This window comes from Peromyscus maniculatus, chromosome X (assembly GCF_049852395.1).
Source record: "Peromyscus maniculatus bairdii isolate BWxNUB_F1_BW_parent chromosome X, HU_Pman_BW_mat_3.1, whole genome shotgun sequence".
In the NCBI taxonomy this organism is placed as follows: Eukaryota; Metazoa; Chordata; class Mammalia; order Rodentia; family Cricetidae; genus Peromyscus; species Peromyscus maniculatus.
The window spans coordinates 113,524,583-113,548,473 of NC_134875.1; the positions used below are offsets into that span (position 1 = coordinate 113,524,583).

Sequence of the window (23,891 nt, forward strand, 5' to 3'; positions counted from 1 at the left end):
ATTCCCCAGAATAACCATTTCAGGGTATTAGCTGGACTTTTTATTGATGATGTCACAGTAATGAGGCATAAGTGGTATGGTCCTGGTCAACATCCTGAAACTGATGACAGGGAGACTATGAAAAGAAAAAGTAATATGAGTAACATTACTAGAGTTCTTTAAATTGGGAGTTTTGAACATGGAATGTAAATAAGGTAGTTGTTAAGAATAAAACAAGGAGAGTCTGTTGTATATAGGTGAAATTAGTTGTAAATGAAGTATAGATTTTTGGCGGCAGTTGATCCTATATCAGTAGAATAAAAATGCTGTAACAAGATGGAATAGTTTTCATCACTGGTCCTATTTATAAATAGCTTTGAGCACAGAAGTAGTAAAACTGTAGATTGTTTTAAGTTATAAAATAAACCCCTTAAAATGAGAGTAGTTAATCTTTGAACACATATATTAGGGTATGCGCATGTATATATTCATGTGTGTTTCATACCTCTCTTAATTTATAATTGGTACATTTTGCTATGTAAAGTCCTTTTTATCTGATAACCAAATTGTAAAGGTGTTGATACTTAAATATCTCTTTTTGTAAAAGAGTGAACATTGACATAAAGAACATGGCAGATATTCTTAACACAAAGGATTGAAATTGTCTAAATTGGGTTATCAGATAACTGAAAGCTGTGTATCATGTAAGCATAATGGTAGCTTTTTCATGACATTATAAGAGAGTCTATATTTTATTATAGGAAGTCTTATTTGACATTCATACCAAGCATAATGTGTTTTAGCTTTAAATGTACACTTTTTTTTTTCATTTTATATCTTAACAAAGCTGGGGAAAAAACCAAGGGCAGAGGATTCACCAAACCTGGGCAAGATGAAGCCAGACCTGGAAAAGATAACCAAGCAGCTCCAGGTAATTGCTGTTTTTCTATTTTGATTTGAAAATTAATTCCTCTACATTGAATAATGCTGTAGTGTTTCAGAAGGAAAGACTCTTTTTTATCTAATAGAAACAAATACAGAAAATAGCCTAATGATTAACTGCTTGAAATTTTCACTGTGCTACCCTAACATTGCTGTTTGTTCTAATAAAAGCCTCATCTTTGAAGAATTAGACCATTGCCTTCATTTTAGAGAATAAAAATATTTCTTGGTGATATAAAAATGTATGTAAAACTTTGATTTTTGTGGCATTTTTGGTTAAAATTGTTTTTCTGTTTATTGCTTTTATTCTTTGAAATTTTGGTAGAATTTAATTTGACCATATTCTTTCCCCTCCCCTAGCTCATGTCAGATCATCTTCCACCATCCTATTCTTTAAACTTCATGTTATTTCTCTCTTAAAAAATGAAAATCACATAAAAAACATTGGGAGTCTGACTTGTGTTAGTCAACTATTCCTGAACATGTAGCCTGCCTTACAGTGTGGTTGCTATATCTATCTAGTGTTACTCCAATGAAGAAAACTGATTTTCTCTTTCTCAGCAGCTATCAATTATAAATCAGTTTGCTAGGACTTGGACTTTGTGCTCACTTCCCCTCATCCATGCTAAGAATTTGTCAGGTTTGAGCTTATACTCATCTTGTACATTCTGTTACAGTCTTTCTGATTTCATGTGTTTGTTTACTCTGTCATTTCTGAAAAATACTGTCTGGTGGTGGAAGTCCTTTTCCACCTCTGGCTAGAATCTTTCTGCCTATTCTTCCACATAGATCCCTGAGACTTGAGGGGAGCAGTGTGATACAAATATCCCATTTAGGGTACAACACTCCAAAGTTTCTCATTCTCTGCAGATTGTTCAGTTGTTGATCCCTGTGTTAATTACCATACACTGCAAGAAACTTCTCTGAAGAGGATTAAGCATTATGGTGACCAATGTGTATAATAATATGCCTTTAAGGGGGTATTTACTATATCCATTTAGTAGAGTCATACTAGTGGGACGTTCACTAAGTCGTGTGACCTTATCCATATTAACAGTGTCCAATATGGGTTCCATCTCATGGAGTGGGCCCTAATTCCAATTAAAAAGGGTTGGTTTTCCCTATAACAGTTTTATCACTATAGCACCAGTGTATGATGCCAGTAGGTTGATATAGTAAGTCACAGGATTAATAAATGAGTCAGACTGATGATTACTTTTCTTCTCTAGTGTGTATAGCAGTGTTTAGTCCTGTGAATGATCGTCATTAGTGCTGAAGCTTCCATTTGAATAGCAGCTAGGTTTCTCTGTGCACTATGACAGAAGTATGTGCTTTGTTCAGTAAATTAAAACTATCTTGTGATTCTTGCCATCAAATTGATGAGGGTAATTAATAGCTTTGGCAGTGGCCTGTAGTATTTGGCGTGGGTTCTCTGGGACATCTTTGTCTAACACAATCTTTGTCTAAAATGTGGTAACCCATTTCTTGTATTACAGGGGAGTTTTGGTAATATTTGTTGTCTAGTTGGGGTTATTTCCCTCCATTAAATGATCATTTCACTTAAACTTTTTTATATATGGGTGGGAATATGTGTATGTTTCAGGAAACTTATACTGTAGTAAGTTTCCATATTGGTTCTTTGAAAGTCTTTCCTGTTAGATATTCTTCCCCACCTTCCTAACTCCGATCTTGACTCTTTTCTCCCACAACCTTTAATCTGTGTAGCTTTTTGGTTTGGCCTACGTGATTGATCTTTCTTTGGTGTGTGTGTGTGTGTGTGTGTGTGTGTGTGTGTGTGTGTGTGTGTGTGAGACAATTCTAGTTTACTAACAGGGTATAGCTATACAGAAACTATTGAGGTGGACATTAAATCTACAAAGTAACTTCCCAAAGTCATATTTTAAAATTTAATTCTGGAGACTTTGACACTGGGAGATGTGCCTTTAGGAAGTTATCAGGCCATGATGGTAGATCCTTCCTTATTGTGATAGTGTTGTTATTTTTTAATTTTTTTATTCATTTTACATACCAACCACAGATCCCCCTCTCATCCCTCCTCCTGCTCCCTCACCTTGACTTTTCCCCCAACCCACTCCCTCATTTCCTCCAACAGGGTAAGTTCTCCCATGGGGGCACAGATAAGCCTGGTACATTGAGTTGAGGCAGGGCCAAGACCCTCCCCCTGCATCAATGGTGAGCAAGACGTCCGACTATAGGTAATGGGATCCAGAAAGCCAGCTCACACACCAGGGATAGATCCCGACCACACTGCCAGGGACCCCTCAAACCGACCCAGCTACACAATTGTCTCCCACATACAGAAAGTCTAGTTTGGTACCATGCAGGTTCCATAGCTGTTGGTCTAACGTTTGTGAGTTCATTTGAGCTTGGTTCAGTTGTCTCTGTAGATTTCCCCATCATTATCTTGACCCCCTTGCTCATGTAATCCCTGTTCCCTCTCTTTGAGTGGACTCCTGGAGCTTGGCCTGGTGCTTGGCTATGGATTTCTGTATCTGCTTCCATCAATTACTGGGTGAAGGCTCTATGATGACAGTTAGGGTATTCACCAATCTGATGACCAGGGCAGGCCAGTTCAGGTACCCTCTCCACTATTTCTAGTAGTCTAATCTGAGTTTGCCCTTGTGGATTCCTGGGAGTTTCCCTAGCACCAGGTTTCTTCCTTACCCCATAATGTCTCCCTCTATCAAGATATTTCTTTCATTGTTCTCTCATGTGCCTATGGTCATTCAGTTTGTTGCATATTACGTACATTAGTTATAGGTATGCTATGCAACTGGTGATTCCTCCTGAAGGAGATGAGATATGCCACTCATAGTCCCTGTCTGGCCTTCTACACTCACCACCTTCAGTCCTATATCTTCTCCTTCTCACTGCCTGGGGCCAGTGGTGTATTGAGTTTTAAATTTTGATTTAATGAGTTTTCTTTGCCTAGATAATTTGTTCAAAATCACTATGTTCTGTTACCTATGCAAGATACTAAATTTCTCATCACTGAACTGACTGCTTGAATTGATTATCTTTTCATTTGAATCAAATTTGGGACAATTAGTCATCCTTAAAACTAGACTTTTGAATTATTTATCCCAAATTTTTACCATTTAAGTGTCTTTGGATTTCCTTGTGGATGAGTTAGGAACTTAAAAAGATTTTTTAATCGTCTGGATGTGTGTCTGCATATATGTTTTTACACTTACATGCAGGCATCTTCAGAGGACAAAACAGGATATTGGATCCTCTGGAACTGTAGTTACTCTGAAATGTAGTCGTGAACCATTTGATACAAGTGTTGGAAATAAATTCTGGTCCTTTGTAAAGGCCTCATCTTGTGCTCTTAACTGCTGAGCCATCCCTTCATGTCCCCAGGAATGTTTTAAAATAGTGTGATGGAATAGTTAAGATCATTCACAAAAACAGACATTAGTTTTCATATAAAGTGGAGGGTTGAGTCATTTGCTGAATGGAGCAGAGAATGATAGAGGTAGTAACTTAAGCAGAAGAAAACACTAAAGAATGACAATATACTATAAAATCAATTACAAGGGTGACTCCTCCTTGGAGATTAGTATGGAATTTTCCAAGAGTCTTATCTAGCCCATGTGGTTCTGACATGTGATTGGTTTTTATATTCATTGGTTTTATTTTTAACAGAAAGCACACAAATAGGTTTGTATGACAGAGACTGTATATGGCCTTCAGAATGTTTACTATTTACAAATGTCTAGCTCTTCACAAAACAAGATTGCTAACCTCTAGTCTGTTGATTCTGCTATTGGAAGTTGATGACAGATAACTTGGAGGTGAGAACTGACTCACTACTCAGGAGTGTTGAAGAAAGGGATACTTCATTTAGAAATATTGGTGGAGATAGATGAGTGCAAGTTACATCAGAAATAGAGCAAATCCAGCAGGAGCCTAATGACTTGGATGAAAATAGTGGGTACTGTGGCTAAACCTTGCATTGAGAGTATAAAACATGATCTTTTGGTCTGAAACTAAAGATAGGGGAGTTGAAGGTAGACAAAGGGACACGGTGGTTTTGGGGGATAGAAGAGATCCACAAATTGCCAAAAAAAACCATGTTAGGGTCACTAGAATCTTTAGTGATAAAGTCTGTTGTGATAAAGTCAGGTATCAGTGGTCTGATCCTGATGAAAATCCTGATAATGATGACAAGGAGTGTGAGTAATATTACTAGAGTTCTTTATTTAAAATAGTTTTCAACATGAAATGTAAGGCAGTTTGTAAAAATAAATGAGTCAAGTATATTTAAGTGAATTAGTTGTAAATGGGGAGTAAAGTATGGCCACAGTTAAATGATCTTATATTTTCCCTGATAGCTGAGGATAGATTACTTTCTTCTTAGTAATTAACAAAAATGTCATTAAAAGGCTGTGTAAAAATGGCTATTTGCTATCACAAGTCCTGTTGATTCACATTTACATGGTCTTTGGGTAAGGAAGAAGTGAAACAGTAGACTGCACCTCTGATGAACATGATTGTAGCCTTTTCATGTTATATGAAGCTTTATTACTTGGCATGCATACAGGAACATAATGAGTTCTATTTGTAAATGTACATCTATTTTGTTTTTCATTTCATACCTCAACAAAGCTGGAAAAAAACCCAAGGGCAGAGGATTTACCAAACCTTGGGAAGAAGAAACCAGACCAGGGAAAGATGTCCAAACAGCGTCAGGTGATTGCTTTGGTTTTTCTATATAGATTTGCATGATAATTCCTCTATATTGAATAATGGAGTAGAGTTTCAGAAGGAAAGACACCTTTCTATTTTAAGAAAACAAATGCAGAAAGTAGCTCAGTGATTGACTGCTAGTAATTTTCATTGTGCTAGTCCAATATTTTTGGTTGTTCTAAGAAAAGCCTCCTTTTGGAGAATTAGACTATTTCTTGATTATATGAAAATCTACTGTATGAGAAACTTCAATTTTGTTGCACTTTTGGTTGAAATGTTTTTATTTTTCTTCATTTAATTATTTTATTTAATCATTGAAAATTTCATGTGGTTTATTTTGTTCATATTCTTTCCCCTCTCCCATGTCCTCCAAAATTGTTTTTCATGTCCCTGTCCTCCAATTTGATGGCCTTTCTATTTCTTAAGAAATGAAACACAGCTGGGCAGCGGTGGCACAAGCCTTTAATCCCAGCATTTGGGAGGCAGAGGCAGGCAGATCTCTGTGAGTTCAAGGCCAGCCTGGTCTACAGAGCAAGTTCCAGGATGGGCTCCAAAGCTACACAGAAAAACCTTGTCTCGAAACCCCCCAGCAAAAAAAGGAAACACATAAAAAAAATGGGAGAGTGATTTGTGTTATCTAGCTACTTCTGAATATGTGGCCTGCTTTAGAGTGTGGTTGCTATAACCAATGTTACTCCCTTGAAGAGAACTGATTTTCCCTTTCCCTGAAACTATCAATTCTTGGATAATGCTATGTTTTATATCCACAATTTTGTGAGTCTTCAGCCCATTTCTGTTAATCTATATGTCACCACGTGTTATGTGGCTTTACCTGTGTGCAATTACATGCTGTTCCCTGGACAGCGGGCTGGCATCTCCTGACTCAGCCTTCCTCTTGCCAGAATTTTCTTTGTCTGCTTATCCCGCCTATACTTTCTGCCTGGCTACTGCCCAATCAGCGTTTCATTAAACCAGTGTACAAAAGCATTATCCCATAGCAGTAGATAAAGAGACACTGTAGTCTTGGAGATAGAAGAGATTCAGAAATTGCCTAGAATAACCATTTCTGGGCCTTAGCTGTAATCTTCAGTGATGATGTCAATGTCATGAGGCATACATAGGTGGTCTTGTCTTGATCAACATCTGAAACTGATGACAGGAAGAGAATGTAAGAAAAAGTAATGTAAGTAATATTACTAGAGGTTTTTTTTTATTTTGTTTGTGTTTTTTAAACTGTATGTTTTTTAAACTAGAGTGTAAGGTAGTTGCGAAGAATGAAGTGAGTCTGATGCATATAGGTGTATTAGTTGTAAATGATGGATAAATTTATGATGCCAGTTAAGTGATCTTATATTTGCCTTGGCAACAGAGGATAGACTCTGTCCTTTTTTGGTGAGTAGTAGAAGTGGAATAAAAAGGCTGAAGAAAGATGGGATGTTTGCTATCCCAGGTCATGTTTATGCATTCCTCTATGGTCTTTGGGTAATGAAAAAACAAGGCAGTAGACTGTTTCAACTTAAAAAAAATAAAACCCTCAAAATGGTGTGTGTGTGTGTGTGTGTGTGTGTGTGTGTGTGTGTGTGTGTGTGTGTGTTTCATATCTACCTACAAAGTGTTTTAATTTATAATTAGTAATGTTTGCTAGGTAAAATTCATTTTTCCTAATAACCTAAATTTGAAGGCATTGATACTGATATTTCTTCTTTAACTACAAACACTTACAAAAATAACCAGGTGGTTATCTTCACAGAAAATATTAAAATCATCTAAACTGAGCTACCAGGCAACAAAGCAGTGTATCATGTGAGCATGATGTTAGCCTTTTCATGACAACACTGTAGGAAGAGAGTATATTTAATGATAAGAAGCTTTATTGTTTGTCATATATACAGGAACATAATGAGTTCTGTCTGTAAATTTACATCATTTTTATTTTTTATTTCATACTTCAACAAAGCTGGGAAAAAACCCAAGGGCAGAGGATTCACCAAAGCCTGGGAAGATGAAGCCAGACCAGGGAAAGATGTCCAAACAGCCCCAGGTAACTGCTTTGTTTTTCTATATTGATCTATTGATTTGCAAGATAATTCCTCTACATGAATAATGGTGTAGTGTTAGAAGAAAAGACTCTTTTCTGTGTTAAGAAAACAAATGCAGAAAGTAGCTGCATGATAAACTGCTGGAAGTTTTCACCGTGCCTAGTTCAAAGTTGCTGGTTGTTCTCATAGAAGCCTTTTTTTTGGTGGTGGTGGTGGGGTATTAGACTATTTCTTAATTATATGAAATGCTAATGTATTTTAAACTTTGCTTATGTTGCATCTTTGCTTAAAAGTATTTTCTTTGTTTAATGATTTTATTCATTTTTTTTTTTAATTTCATGCAATTTACTTTGGTCATACTCTTTTTCCCGCCCCAATCTCCTTTCAAATTGTGTTCCACATCCCTACCTGTCCAACTTCATTTTCTTTACGTTGTAATAAAAATTGAAACACACACACAGACACACACAAACACACACACACACACACACACACACACACACACACACACACACACACACACACACAGCTACATGAATCTTAAAGAGTCTTATTAAATACAAACAAACCTGGAGCCAGGTATTGGGGTGAACACTGGAAGATCAGAGAAGCAGAACAAGCCACAGCTTCCTCACCTTGCCAATTCCTCAGCTGATCCTCTTTCCTCAGACTGGAAGCTTCTGAGTCCTTATCCAAATGGATCTCAGCTGAACTGCTGCTCTCAAGACTAAAAGCTTAACCAGGCTGTAGTTCCTCGTCCTCATGCCTTAAATACCTTTCTGCTTTCTGCCATTACTCCATGGGATTAAAGGTGTGAGTCCCCATGCCTGGATGTTTCTAGCGTGGCCTTGCACTCACAGAGATCCAGGTAGATCTCTGCCCTGGAATGCTAGTATTAAAGGTGTGTGCTACCACTGCCTAACCTCTATGTTTAATATTGTGCCTGTTCTGTTCTCTGACCCCAGATAAGTTTATTAGGGTGCACAATATTTTGGGGAACACAATATCACCAAACTGAACTGAGTCTGGTTTGTGTTAACTGACTACTGAGCATGTGGCCTGCTTTGGTATGTGGTTGATATACTCAGTATTATTCCATGGAAGAAAACTGATTTTCTCTTTTCTAGCAGTAATGAATTCTTGGCTAAGGCTGGGAATTGTGATCAGCTTCCCTCTTCCATACTGCAATTTGTGAGACCTTAACTTATACAAGACATGTGCATTCTGTTGCAGTCTTTCTGAGTCCTTATATTCATCTGTTGTTTCTGAAAAAATGTTATCTGGGAGAAGTGCTTTTCTACTTCTGCCTAGAATCTTTCTGTCTGCTTTTCCACGTAGTTATCTGAGCTTTGAGGGAAAGGGTGTGGTACAGGCATCCTATTTAAGGTTGGGCACTGCAAAGTCTCTCACACTCTGAACATTGTCCAGTTTTAGGTCTCTTTGCTAATTAATATCCACTTAAAGAAGCTTCTCTGATGATGTTTGAGTGATAAATTAATCAATGAGTATAGCAATATATTGTTAGGAGTTGTTTTATTGCTGTGTCCATTCTAAACTTGTTAATAGGATTTGCCTTTGAAATGTGACATCTTGTCACAGGTTCTTGGTCTCACTAACAGTATCAGGTATGAGTTATAGCTCATGGAGTAGACCTTAAATTCAATCAAAAAGTACTTTGTTAGTCCTATAACGTTTGCGCTGTTATTGTGCCAGTAGCTGGTTATTTTAGCTCACAGGGATAACAGACCTGTCTCTTGTTGATTACTTTTCTTCTGTGGTAGTGTTTATTGCACTGTTTAGCAATATGAACCACAGTGAGTAGGACAGCGGCTTCTATTTGAGCATAGCTACATTTCTCCTTGGGGCATGACATATATTTGTGGAATGTTCAGCAGATTAAAACTAACAAGATTCTTGGTGTCATAGTATAGAATGTAACCAATAAGTCTTAAACCTGCAATGGAAGGTAGTTGTTTAAAATGAAATAAGATTAAGCTGGTTGTAAATAGATGAACTAGTTAAAACTGAGTGGGAAAGTTATAGTGGAAGTAAAATAATGTTACATTCACCCTGGAAACAGAGTATAGGCTGCCCTTTTTTTTGGTGAAAAGTAAAAGTAGGATGTCAGAGCAGCACAAAATTTTGATACTTGTCACAAGTTTATTGTTATGCATATTATATCATCTTTGAGTATGGAAAAAGCAAAGCAATAGACTGACTTCTCTTTAAATTTGTAAAGTAAAACACTCCAAGTAAATGTAGTTGATCCTGAATATGTTTATAGTTTCGTCTCTCTCACTCAAAGGCTTGTTTAGTTACAATTAGTAGATTTTACTATGTAAACTTCATTATTAATAAGTAAGTTTTTAAGGTGTTGATACTGAACTATCTCATTGGTTTATTTGGTTTTTATTTATTTATTTATTGCTGGGAACATAATCAAAATTAGCCTGGCAATCAGTCTTCATCAGAATATTAAAATTGACTAAATTTGGTTACCAGGTAACTGGAAGCTGCATATCACATGGGCATGTTATGAAGCTGTGTATCACCTTAGTTTTTTCAAGATTAGTCTATACATTAGGATTAGAACCTTCATAATTGGCATACATACTCAATACAATGTGTTCTGGCTTTAAATGTACATAACTTTTGTTTTTCATTTCATAACACAACAAAGTTGAGAAAAAACCCAAGAGGAAGAGGGTTACCAAACCTTGGAAAGAACAGGCCACACCTTTTGAAGATGAAGCAGCAGCCCCAGGTGATTGTGTTGCTTTACCTATCTATATTGACTTACAAGGTGATTCCTGTGTATTAAATAATGGTGTAGTGTTTTCAGAAGGAAATACTTTTCATTTTAAGAAAAAAACATTTAAAAGTAACACGGTGATAAATTGATAGAAATTTTCACTGTGATTATTCAAATTAGATAGTTATTCTAATAAATTCATTCTTTTGAGAATTAGATGGTTTTCTGATTATAAACTCTTTTCAGTCTTAAAAGAGAAAGTTCTTGGTTGTGATTATAATTTAATTTTAACCTTTCTCCTTTGCCTTTTCCTCTCTCCAAACTTTACCATATACCTCTCCTGCTCCTCAAATTCATGGCCTCTTTTCTCAATAATTCTTACTGCATGCATATGTGCATGTGTATATACATATATAATGTATTCCTAGATATAACCTGTCCAGTCTGTATAATGCTACTTCTATGTATGTTTCCAGGGCTGGCTTTTTGGCACCAGACAACTGATTGTTGTACTTTTCCTTGAGGAAGACCACTTCTCTGGTTTCCATCTTTCCTTGGCTGCCTATATTTCACTGTTTAGGGTTGATGTATTGTGGACTTTTTTCTTTTCACTTTGGCATATGAATAGCGAACTCAATAATTGCATGTGGGTGTAAAGGCAAATGCTTATAGATTTTTGTTGGAAATTAAGCTGGTTTAGCAAAAATAGTGGTTGTAGATTTTCCTCCAATAACCATTGCTTCACACTAGCACTGAGGTTTTAGTTGGGTTTCAAATACCAGGCATAGTCTCTGTCTTGTTGAGTAGGTCTTAAATCCAAGTAAAGTGTTGTTGCTTACTGCCAAGGTATGTGTGTCACTAATGCATCCTTAGGGTTGTCATGCCACATTGGGAATTGTGTGATCAAGGTGGTGGCCTTTTCAGGACTATGCTAGTAGAAGCTTTATTTTTTGGCATATATGCTGAGGATGTCTTTCTGTATAAATAAAACACTGATTGGCCAGCAGCCAGGCAGGAAGTATAGTAAAGGCAGGACAAATGGAACATAATGCCTTCTCGCTTTAAATGTACATTTTTTTATTTTCACTTTGTACATACAGCAGTAACACTGAGAAAAATTATCTATATTGATTTACACTATGACTCCTGTATATTCAATAATGCTATAATGTTTTTAGTATAGGGTTGTGGCCTGGTAGACTTTTCTCTGTCTAGTTTTCAGATGTATAGGTGTCATTCCTGTTTGGCTTCTGTTTGGACAATCATGTTGGTGAGACTTTATGGGTGTTGTTTCTGATATTACTAGTAGACACAGTCTTATAGCAAACTCTCTGACACTCTGGCTCACAGAATCTTTCCATTGTGTCATAGGCAGTGTTCCCTCAGCCTTACTTTAGGTGCAGGACTGTTCTGTTGATTTATTAATTTGGATTAGACTCCACCAATGTGCATTTTGATTCGTTGTGGTTTTTGTAGCCGTTTCTGTCTGTTGCAAAGAGAAGTTCTCCTGATGAAGAGAGAAGACTATATTTATCTATGGTTATAAGGACAAATATTTATAGATTCTTGTTAGTGATTATGCTGGTTTACTGAAATAGTAGTTATAGATTCACTCCTAGCAATCATGACTTTACTCACACTGATTTTTTAGCTAGGTTTTCAGTATCAGGCATGTTCTTCCTCTTGTTGAGTGGCTCTTAAGTCCAAGTAAAGAGCTGCTGGTTAACTTGAAGGTATGAGTGCTACTACTCCTGCATACTTGGTTATCATGCCATGATGGACATTGTTACACAGTACATGAACATGATGGTAGCCTACTTTTATAACAACACTGTATTGGGGGTATGCATTAGCATTAAAATTTATTACTTGACATACATACTGAATGGAACATAATGTGTACCGGCTTTAAATATACATAATTTTTTTTTCATTTCATACCTCAACAAAGCTGAGAAAAAACACAAGGGCAAAATGGTCACCAAACCTTGGGAAGACGAAATCATAACTATTGAAGATGATGATGATGATGATGATGAAGTAGCTCCAGGTGATTACTTTGTTTTTCTACACTGAGTCACAAGATGATTCCTGCATTTAAATAATGGTGTAATGTTTTTAGATGGCAAGATTGTTTTTTGTTTAAAAAAAAAACAAGTAGTAGCACATTGGATAATTGATAGAAATTTTAACTGTATTGTGTCAAATTTGCTTGTTATTCTAATAAGATCATTCTTTTGGAGAATTAGATTGTTTCTTGCTTATAGGTGTTTTATTTTGATGTTTTACATGAGAAGTTCTCTGTTTTTGAGATTATAATTTAATTTCAACTATTCTCTCTTTCCATTCTCCCTCTAAAGCCTCCCAAAAAACCCTCCTTATCTCTGGAAAATCCATGCCCTCTTTTCCTGACTAACCCTACTACATGTATATGTGTGTGTGTGTGTGTGTGTGTGTGTGTGTGTGTGTGTGTGTGTGCGCGCGCACACACACACACACACATTTATATGCATGTTCAATCTGTATAATAGTACTTGTATGTATGTATTTAGAGCTGGCTTTTTGGCACAAGACAACCAGTTGCTATATTCTTTCTTGGGGAAAGCCAGCTCTCCTGTTCCCAGCTTTCCTCGGTTGCCTATAATTCTTTGGAAATGTGTAAGGCACAGTGGGCATTACTATATCCAGTTGCATATGTGTTGGTACCATTCTTGTCAGTTCACATATGGGCAATCATGTTAGTAAGAATTTATGGGTGTTGCTTCTGATGTTACTGAGTGACACAGTCTTACATCAAGCTCCCCTATCTTCTGGCCCTTAAAATCATTCTATCCCCATTTGGGCAGTGTTCCCTGAGCCTTACCTTAGGTACAGGAGTGTTTTGTAGATGGAGCCATTGTAACTGAGCTCCACATGTCTGTGTTTTCATTGCTTGTGGATTGCTGTAGTGTTGTCTGTCTTGCAAAGAGAAGTTCCACTAATGAGTAAAACAGACTACTATTACATTAGGATTTGAGGACAAATGTTTATAAATTGTTGTTGTGTTGTTTAGTAAATTACTGGTTGTAGAATCTTTTACAATAATCATTTTATGAGTACAGAGTTTTAAGCTGGGTTTCTAGTACCAGTTACTCTCACCCCCTTGTTGAGCAAGTTTTAAGTCCAAGTAAAAAGCTGTTTGTTACAAAGAAGGTATACGTGCCATTGCTCTATACTTGGAGTTATCATGCCATGAGGGGCATGTTACACATCCCCTGAAATTGATGTTATTCTTTAGTATTAGAAGCTTTATTATATGGAAAACAGTAGATTAAACATAATGGATTCTAAGTTTCAATATACATAATATCTGTTTTTTTATTTCATATCTCCATAAAGCTGAGAAAAAACAAATGGGCAAAACAGTTAGCAAACCATGGAAAGACCAAGGCGGACTTTTTGAATATGGAGAAGCAGCCCCAGGTTATTGCTTTATTTTGTTTAATCTATATTGATTCACATGTTGCTTGCCTTATATTGAATAATGCTGTAATGTTTTTAGAAGGCAAGATGGTTTTTCACTTATAAAGAAACAAGTGTAAGTACCACAATGATAAATTCATAGATATTTTCACTGTGATAGACAAATTTGTCTCTTATAATAAGCGCATCCTTTTGGAAAATTACATTGATTCTTGATTACAGATTCTTTTCATGTTTCCAAGGAGATTGATATCACTTTTTATGAAATTAACATTTAATTTCAACCTTTCTCCATACCCCTTCATCCTTCCAAAACCTCCCCATTTCAATGCCCTTCTCTATGCCCAAATTCATGGCCTCTTTTCACACTAATTGTTAGTGATTGTATTTAAGAATATCTATGTGTTCTCTCTCTCTCTCTCTCTCTCTCTCTCTCTCTCTCTCTCTCTCTCTCTCTCTCTCTCCCCTCCCCTCCCCTCCCCTCCCCTCCCCTCCCCTCCCCTCCCCTCCCCTCCCCTCCCCTCCCCTCCCCTCTCCTCTCCTCTCCTCTACCTCTAAATATAACCTGTTCAGTCTGTATAATAATACCTGTATATGTTTTCATGACTAGCTTTTTGGTACCAGACAGTGAATTGGTGTGTTCTTCCCTGAGTACTCCTACCTCTCCTATTCCTAGTTGCCTTCAGTTCTCTATCATCCTTTGAGTACGGTTGAAGCCTCTGGGCTTTTTTGTCTTAATTTGTGTATATATTGGTACCATTCTTGTTCAGCTCATGTTTGGGCAGTGATATATGTAAGATTTTATGTGTGTTTCTCCTGATATTACTAGGAAACACAGTCTTAGAAGAAGTTCCCTAACCCTCTGGCTCTGATAATCTCGCAGCCCCCTCTTGGGTAGTGTTCCCTGAGTCTTATATTATGTGCAGGAGAGTTCTGCGGATATGTCCATTCTGATCAGACTCCACCACTCAGCTTTGATTGGTTGTGGATTTCTGTAATGGTCTCTGGCTGTTGCAAATGAAAGTTTCTTTGATGAAGAGTAAAGACTACAGTTATCTTCAGGTGTAAGAACAATGTATATAGATTGTTGTTAGGGATCATGCTGTTTTAGTAAGTTTGTGGTTGTAGATTTTTCTCCAGTAATCATCATTTGACCAGCACAGTTTTTAGCTGGGATTCCAGTGCTAGGTATCCATACCCACTTGCTAAGGGAGTCTTAAGTCCAAATAAAGAGCCCTTGGTTACAAAGAAGGTCTGTACTCCACTACTGCATACTTAGAGCTATAATGCCATGATGGTAATTGTTACACATCAGGTGAACATGATGGTAGCCTTCTTTATAACAAGGCAATAATAGAGCATAAGCATTAATACTGGAAGCTTTATTATTTGGAAAACATAGTGAATTAAATGTAATGTGTTCTAGCTTTAGATGTATATAATCTTTGTTTTTCATTTCATACCTCAATAAAGGTAAGAAAAAACAAAAGGGCAAGACAGTGACCAAACCATGGAAGGACCAAGGTGGAGTTTTTGAATATGAGGAAGCAGGCCCAGGTGACTGCTTTGTTTTGTTTTGTTTTTATCTCTGTTGGTTCATGTTATGTTTCTATTTATTGAATAATGGTGTAATGATTTTAGAAAAAAAAAAAGACTGATTTGCACTTTTAAGGAAGCAGGTATAAGAACCACAATGATATATTCTTAGAATTTTTCACTGTGATGAGTTTAATTTGTTTCCTATTTTAATAAGTTCATCCTTTTGGAGAATTAGATTGGTTCTTCATTATAGATTTTTTCATGTTTTCAAGGAGAATTATTTTTTTTGAGATTCTCTTTAAATGGAACCTTTCTCCATATGCTTTCCTCCCTTCAAAACCTCCCATGTAAACCACCTACTCTATGCCAAAATTCATGGCCTCTTTTTGCAATAATTGTTAGTGATTTTATTTAAGGGTATCTATACACACACACACACACACACACACACACACACACACACACATTCCAAAATATAACCAGTTCAGTCTGTATAATAATACCTGTATGTATGTTTTCATGACTGGCTTTTTGCCACTAGACAGAGAATTGCTGTATCCTTCCCTGGGTATTTACCACTTCTGTCCCCAGTTTCCTCATTTATCTATCATCCTTTGAGTAGGGTTGAAGCCCCGTGGCCTTTTCTCTGAGCAGTTTGTATATGTATTCTTGCCATTCCTGTTCAACTTATGTTTGGACAGTGATGATTATGAAATTTTATTTGTGTTTCTCCTGATATTACTAGGAGACACAGTCTTAGAACAAATTCTCTCACACTCTGATGATCTTTCTGTCCCACTTGGGTAGTGTTCTGTGAGCCTTATCTTATGTGCAGGAAAGTTCTGTCGATATATCCATTCTGATTGGGATCCAGCACTCTCTGCTTTGATTGGTTGTGGATTTCTGTAATGGTCTCTTGCTGTTGCAAATGAAAATTTCTTTGATGAAGAGTAAAGACTACAGTTATCTTCAGGTGTAAGAACAATGTTTATACAAATGTTAGGGATCATGCTGTTTTAGTAAGTTAGTGGTTGTAGATTCTTCTCCAATAATCATCACTTAACCAGCACAGTGTTTTTAGCTGGGTTTCTAGTGCCAGGAATGCTCTCCCACTTGTTCAGCAAGTCTTAAGTCCAATTAAATCTTCTTTTATTAAAAAAAGGTCTGGCCGGGCGGTGGTGGTGCACGCCTTTAATTTCACCACTAGGGAGGCAGAGCCAGGCGGATCTCTGTGAGTTCAAGGCCAGCCTGGGCTACCAAGTGAGTCCCAGGAAAGGCACAAAGCTACACAAAGAAACCCTATCTTGAAAAATCAAAAAAAAAAAAAGGTCTGTGTTCCACTGCTGCATACTTAGAGCTATCATGCTATGATGGGCATTGTTACACATCAGGACATCAGGTGACAATGATGGTAGCCTTTATAACAAGGCTATAGTAGAGCATATGCATTAGTATTAGAAGTTTTATTATTTGGAAAACAGTGGATTAAACATAATGTGTTCTAGCTTTCAGTGTATAAAATCTTTGTATTTCATTTCATACCTCAATGAAGCTAAGAAAATATGTAAGGGCAAGACAGTGACCAAGCCATGGAAAGACCAAGGAGGACTTTTTGAATATGAAGAAGCAGCCCCAGGTGATTGTTTTGCTTTGCTTTGTTTTGTTTTTATCTGTATTTATTTACATGATATTTGCCATATATTGAATAATTATGTAATGTATCCAAAAGGAAGACTATTTTTCACTTTTTTAGGAAACTAGTGTAATTCATAGAATTTTCACTGTTCTAGGTCAAATTTGTCTTTTAATATAATAAGTTCATCCTTTTGAGAATTAGATTGTTTCTTCATTACAGATTCTTTTCATGTTTTCAAGGAAATTGATCACATTGTTTATGAAATTATCATTTAACTGCAACCATTCTCCATACCCTTTCCAACCTCCAAAACCTCCCATTTCTATCCCTTTCTCTATAGCAAAATTCATGGCCTCTTTTCACACTAATTGTTAGAATTGTATTTAAGAATAGCTATGTGTACACACACACACTCCTAAATATAACCTGTTTACTCTGTATTATAGTCTCTGTTTATATGTTTTCATGACTGGCTTTATGGCACCAGACAGAATTGCTGTAACCTTCCCAGGGTATTCCCACCTCTCCTGTTCCCAGTTTTCTTCAGTTTTCGGTCATTCTTTGAGTAGGGTGAAGCCTTCTGGGACTTTTTTTGTTCAATTTGTGTATGTATTGGTGCCATTCTTGTTCAGCTCATGTTTGAGCAGAGATGTGTATGAGATTTTATGTTTGTTTCTCCTGATATTAGTAGGAACCACAGTCTTCGAACAGATTTCTTGACCCTCTGGCTCTGATGATCTTTCAGCTACTCTCTCTTGGGTAGTGTTCCCTGAGCCTTATCTTATGTACCAGAGAGTTCTGTAGATGTATCTATTCTGATTGGACTCCACCAAACTCTGCTTTAATTGGTTGTGGAATTTTGTAAAAGTCTCTGGCTGTTGCAAACAATGGTTTCTTTGATGAAGAGTAAAGACTACAGTTATCTTCAGGTATAAAAATAATGTTTATAAATTGTTAGGGATTATGCTGTCTTAATAAGTTTCTGGTACATGGACTGCTCTCACCCAATGTGAGTTTGAACTGTTGACCTTGTGTACATCCTACTTCACAAATGAGTCTGTCAGATACACTAAGCCTATAGGCTGAAGATGATGCCCCAAAAACTGCGGAGAAACCTCAGGTGACTGTCCAGGCAGCTGGCTGTTTCTGTCAACTCACAAATTTTTTGGAAGTTGCTTGCATGCACTTACTGTTTTTATTTTTGTTAGCTAATATTATTTCATTCTTGGGACTCTGAGGGAGTTGAAGATTAGTTAGTTATAGTTGAAGATTAATTAGTACAGAAAGTGAATCAGGTACATTTTGGACTTACCAAAATAGGATAGATAATGGAATTATTTTCTACAAATTTGTCAAATACAAATGGACTAGACATTGTTTAGGTATTTATTACTTGTATATATTGTATATAGTTATTGTACTTCTGTATATAGTTTTTCTTATGTTAGTTTAAACCTTTTTTCTTTTTATTAAAATAGAAAAGGGGAAATATGGTGATATTTTAATAGCACTGAAATGTGATTTTATTTGTATGTTAATAAATAAAGTTGCCTGGGGGTCAGAGCTAGTAGCAAGCCATGGCAGAGCTGGGTGTTCGTGGCGCACACCTTTAATCCCAGCACTTGGTAGAAGAGCTAGGTAGATCTCTGTGTGTTCAAGGATACAGCCAGCATTGGAGACACACACCTTTAATCTCAATACCATAGAAGACCTGGAGGGCTGTACAACAGACAGTAACGAGGCAGTCGTGGTTGGTTTTATTACCAATGAGAAGGCAGAATAGAAAGTCTATATAAAGACAAACAGACAGGAAGTAGCTCTCTTTCTGAGAGGTCTCTTGGCTGAAGAGGCTAGCTGCAGCAGGCGGGTAAGGCTCTTAGCTCTGATCTCTTGGCTTTCTTCTTTGCATTGGTTCTGTGTTTCTTATTTAATAAGACGGTTGGTTACATCTACAGTTAATGGTTGTAGATTCTTCTTCAATAATTATCATTTGACCCACACAGAATTTTAGGTGGGTTTCCAGTACCAGGCAATCTTTCCCTCTTGTTGAGCGAGTCTTAAGTCCCAGTACAGAGCTATTGGTTACAAGGAAGGTCTGTGTTCCACTGCTGCATACTTAGAGCTACCATGCTGTGGTGGACAGTGTTACACTTCAGGTGACAATGATGGTAGCCTTGCTTATGAGAAGGCTGTATTAGAGAATATGCGTTAGTGGTGGAAGCTTTAGTATTTGGAAAACAGTGAATTAAACATAATGTGGTCTAGCTTTAAATGTACATAATCTTTGTTTTTCATTTCATACGTCAATAAAGCTGAGCAAAAACGCAAAGGCAAGACAGTGACCAAACCATGGAAGGACCAAGGTGGAGATTTTGAATATGAAGAAGCAGGCCCAGGTGACTGCTTTGTTTTGTTTTGTTTTCATCTCTGTTGGTTCATGTTATGTTTCTATTTATTGAATAATGGAGTAATGTATTCAAATGGAAGACTAGTTTTCATTTTTTAGGAAACCAGTGTAATAGCACATTGATAAATTAATAGAAATTTTTACTGTGCCAGGTTAAATTAGTCCCTGATGATAATAAGTTAATCCTTTTGGAGAATTAGGTTGTTTCTTCTTTTCAGATTCTTTTTATGTTTTTAAGGAAATTGATCTGATTGTGTATGAAATTAAATCATTTAGTTGCAATCTTTCTCCATACCCTTTCTCCCCTCCAAAACCTCCCATATCAACCCACTTCTCTATGCCAAAATTCATGGCCCATTCTCACACTAATTTTTAGTGAATCTATTTAAGAATATCTATGCACACACATATTGCAAAATATAAGTGGTTCAGTCTGTATAATAATACCTATATGTGTGTTTTTATGGCTGGATTTTAGGCGGCACACAGTGTATTCTTCCATGCCTATTCCCACCTCTCCTTTTCTTAGTTCTATCAATTTTCTATTCTCCTTTGAGTAGGGTTGAAGCCTGGTGGACTTTTCTCTATCTATCTTGTATATGTATTGGTGCTATTCTTGTTTAGCTCATGTTTGAGTAGTGATTTTAGTGAGATTTTTATGTGTGTTTCTCCTGATATTACTCAGAGACATTGTGTTAGAAAAAATTTCCTCATCCTCTGACTGTCGTGATCTTTTATTCCCTTCTTGAATAGTGTTCCATGAGTATTTTCTTTTGTTCAGGAGACTTCTGTAGATGTATTCATTCTAATTGTGTTCTACTACCCGCTGCTTTGATTGGTTTTGAATTTCTGCAATGGGTCTCTGGATGTTGCAAACAAAAGTTCATTTAAAAATAAGTAAAGACTACAGTTATCTTCAGGTGTAAGACAAATGTTCATAGATTGTTGTTGGGGATAGTGCCTTTTTTAGTAAGTTAGTGCCTGTAGATTCTTCTCTAATAACCATCATTTGAGCAGCACAGAGTTTTACCTGGTTTTCAGTGCCAGCCATGCTCTCCCTCTTGTTGAGCTATTTCAGTACAAGAACTCCTGGTTACAAAGGTCTGTGTTCCACTGCTGCATACTTAGAGCTACCATGCTGTGGAGGACAGTGTTACACTTCAGGTGACAATGATGGTAGCCTTGCTTATGAGAAGGCTGTATTAGAGAATATGCATTAGTGGTGGAAGCTTTATCATTTTGGAAATCCTAGTTGATGAAACACAATGTATTATAGCTTTAAATGTATATAATCTTCATTTTTTGTTTCATACCTCAATAAAGCTGAGAAAAAACGCAAGGGCAAGACAGTGACCAAACCATGGAAGGACCAAGGCGGAGTTTTTGAATATGAGGAAGCAGGCCCAGGTAACTGCTTTGTTTTGTTTTTAACTGTATTCATTCACAGTATGTTTGCTATTTATTGAGTAATGGTTTACTATTTTCAAAAGAAAGACTGTTTTTCACTTTTTAGGATACCATTGTAATGCCACAATGATAAATCCATAGAAACTTTCACTGTGATAAGTCAAATTTATCTCTTATTGTAATAAGTTCATCCTTTTGAAGAAGTAGATTGCTTCTTGATTACAGATTCTTTTCGTGTTTTCAAGGAGAACTGTCTATTTTTTATAAGATTGCTTTTCAATTGCAGCCTTTCTCCATATCCTTTCCTCGTTTATATCCTACAATTTCAACCCACTTTTCTTCCCAGAAATTCATGGTCTCTTTTCATCTTAATTGTCAGGAATTGTGTTTAAGAATATCTGTGTGTGTGTGTACACACACACACACACACACACACACACACACACACACACACACGTATTCCTAAATATAACCTGTTCAGTCTGTATAATAATACCTGTATGTATGTTTTCGTGACTGGCTTTTTGCCACTAGACAGAGAATTGCTGTATCTTTCCCAGGGTATTTACCACTTCTATTTCCAGGTTCCTCAGTTATCTATCATCCCTTGAGTAGGGTTGAAGCCCCATGGGTTTTACTCTGAGGAATTTGTGTATATATTAGTGCCATTCTTCTTCGCTCATGTTTTGGCAGTGATATTTGTGTGATTTTATGTGTGTTTCTTCTGATATTACTAGGAAACACAGTCTTAGAACAAATTCCCTGACCCTCTGGCTCTAATGATCTTTCAGCCTCCTCTTGGGTAGTGTTCCCTTGTCTTATCTTACGTCCATGAGAGTTCTTGTGGATATGTCCATTCTGATTAGACTTCACCACTCCGCTTTTATTGGGTGTGGATTTCTGTAATGGTCTCTGGCTGTTGCAAATGAAAGTTTCTTTGATGAAGAGTAAAGACTACAGTTACCTTCAGGTGTAAGAACAATGTTTATAGATTGTTTTTAGGGATCATGCTATTTTAGTAAGTTTGTGGTTGTAGATTTTTCTCCAGTAATCATCATTTGACCAGCACAGTTTTTTGCTGGGTTTCCAGTGCTAGGTATCCATACCCACTTGCTAAGGGAGTCTTAAGTCCAAATAAAGAGCCCTTGGTTACAAAGAAGGTCTGTACTCCACTACTGCATACTTAGAGCTATAATGCCATGATGGTAATTGTTACACATCAGGTGAACATGATGATAGTCTTCTTTATGACAAGGCTATAGTAGAGCATATGCATTAATGGTAGAAGCTTTATTATTTTGGAAAACCTAGTTGATAAAACATAATGTGTTCTAGATTTAGATGTATATAATCTTTTTCATTTTATACCTCAATAAAGCTGAGAAAAAATACAAGGGTAAGAAAGTGACCAAACCACGGAAAGACCAAGGAGAACTTTTTGAATATGAAAAAGCAGCCCCAGGTGATTGCTTTGCTTTGTTTTGTTTTTATCTGTATTTATTCACATGATGTTTGCCATATATTGAATAATTGTGTAATGTATTCAAAGGAAGATGATTTTTCACTTTTTTAGGAAACCAGTGTAATACCACAATGATAAATTCATAAAATTTTCACTGTGCTAGGTCAAATTTGTCTTTTAATATAATAAGTTCATCCTTTTGAGAATTAGATTCATTACAGATTCTTTTCATGTTTTCAAGGAAATTTATCTCATTGTTTATGAAATTATCATTTAATTACAACCATTCTCCATACCCTTTGCAACCTGCAAAACCTCCCATTTCATTCCCCTTCTTTATATCGTCAGGTATAAGAATAATGTTTAAAAATTGTTGTTAGGGATAATGCTGTCTTAATAAGTTAATGGTTGTAGATTCTTCTTCAATAATTATCATTTGACCCACACAGAATTTTAGGTGGGTTTCCAGTACCAGGCAATCTTTCCCTCTTGTTGAGCGAGTCTTAAGTCCCAGTACAGAGCTATTGGTTACAAGGAAGGTCTGTGTTCCACTGCTGCATACTTAGAGCTACCATGCTGTGGTGGACAGTGTTACACTTCAGGTGACAATGATGGTAGCCTTGCTTATGAGAAGGCTGTATTAGAGAATATGCGTTAGTGGTGGAAGCTTTAGTATTTGGAAAACAGTGAATTAAACATAATGTGGTCTAGCTTTAAATGTACATAATCTTTGTTTTTCATTTCATACGTCAATAAAGCTGAGAAAAAATGCAAGGGCAAGACAGTGACCAAACCATGGAAGGACCAAGGTGGAGATTTTGAATATGAAGAAGCAGGCCCAGGTGATTTCTTTGTTTCATTTTGCTTTTATCTATATTGATTGACATAATATTTGCTCTATATTGAATAACAGTGTAATGTTTTCAGCATTTTTTTTTGGTTTTTTGAGACAGGGATTCTCTGTGTAGTTTGGTTGCCTGTCCTGGATCTTGCTCTGTAGATCAGGGTGGCTTCGAACTCACAGATATCTGCCTGGCTTTGCCTCCTGTGTGCTGGGATTAAAAGTGTGCACTACTGCCTCCAGGCCAGCGTAATATTTTCAGAAGGCAAGCCTTTTTCACTTTTAGGGAAATAAGTGTACATACCACAATAATAAATTCATAGATATTTTCACTGTGATAAGTCAAATTTGTTTTTTATTAAATATGTTCATCCTTTTAGAGAATTACTTTGCTTCTTGATTATAGATTCTTTCCATGTTTTCAAGGAGAATTTCGTCATTTTCTTTTTTTTTTTTTTTTTGTTTCATTCTTTTTTTTTTTTTCCATCACAGGCAATTTATTTTGTTCTATTCATTCACAGTTAATACAGAAAATACTTGGAAACATTTCCATATAATGTTTGACACAGAAATCATCAAATAGAAGTATACAATGTTGACAGGAGGCAGTACATTTATAATTTATAACCCCAAATGTATTTATAAATTAGAAATGGAAAGATCTACAAATGAAATTATGAAGGTTCACCAAAGTCATTTAATCTGTCAGTTT

General features: G+C 36.5%; 1 protein-coding gene across 15 annotated transcripts in view; it reads left to right on the forward strand.

Moving 5' to 3' along the window:
• The window catches only part of Scml2 (Scm polycomb group protein like 2), a 245,418-nt gene that overhangs the window by 188,554 nt on the left and 32,973 nt on the right, over positions 1–23,891 (forward strand). For all 15 annotated transcript variants that reach the window (XM_076562544.1, XM_076562546.1, XM_076562547.1 and 12 more), the window contains 12 exons: positions 827–910; positions 5,554–5,637; positions 7,592–7,675; positions 10,354–10,437; positions 12,377–12,475; positions 13,804–13,887; positions 15,361–15,444; positions 16,979–17,062; positions 19,375–19,458; positions 20,793–20,876; positions 22,255–22,338; positions 23,097–23,180. In XM_076562544.1, coding sequence (XP_076418659.1) covers positions 827–910; positions 5,554–5,637; positions 7,592–7,675; positions 10,354–10,437; positions 12,377–12,475; positions 13,804–13,887; positions 15,361–15,444; positions 16,979–17,062; positions 19,375–19,458; positions 20,793–20,876; positions 22,255–22,338; positions 23,097–23,180 — 1,023 coding nt within the window. The remainder of the gene's footprint in view (positions 1–826; positions 911–5,553; positions 5,638–7,591; positions 7,676–10,353; positions 10,438–12,376; positions 12,476–13,803; positions 13,888–15,360; positions 15,445–16,978; positions 17,063–19,374; positions 19,459–20,792; positions 20,877–22,254; positions 22,339–23,096; positions 23,181–23,891) is intronic.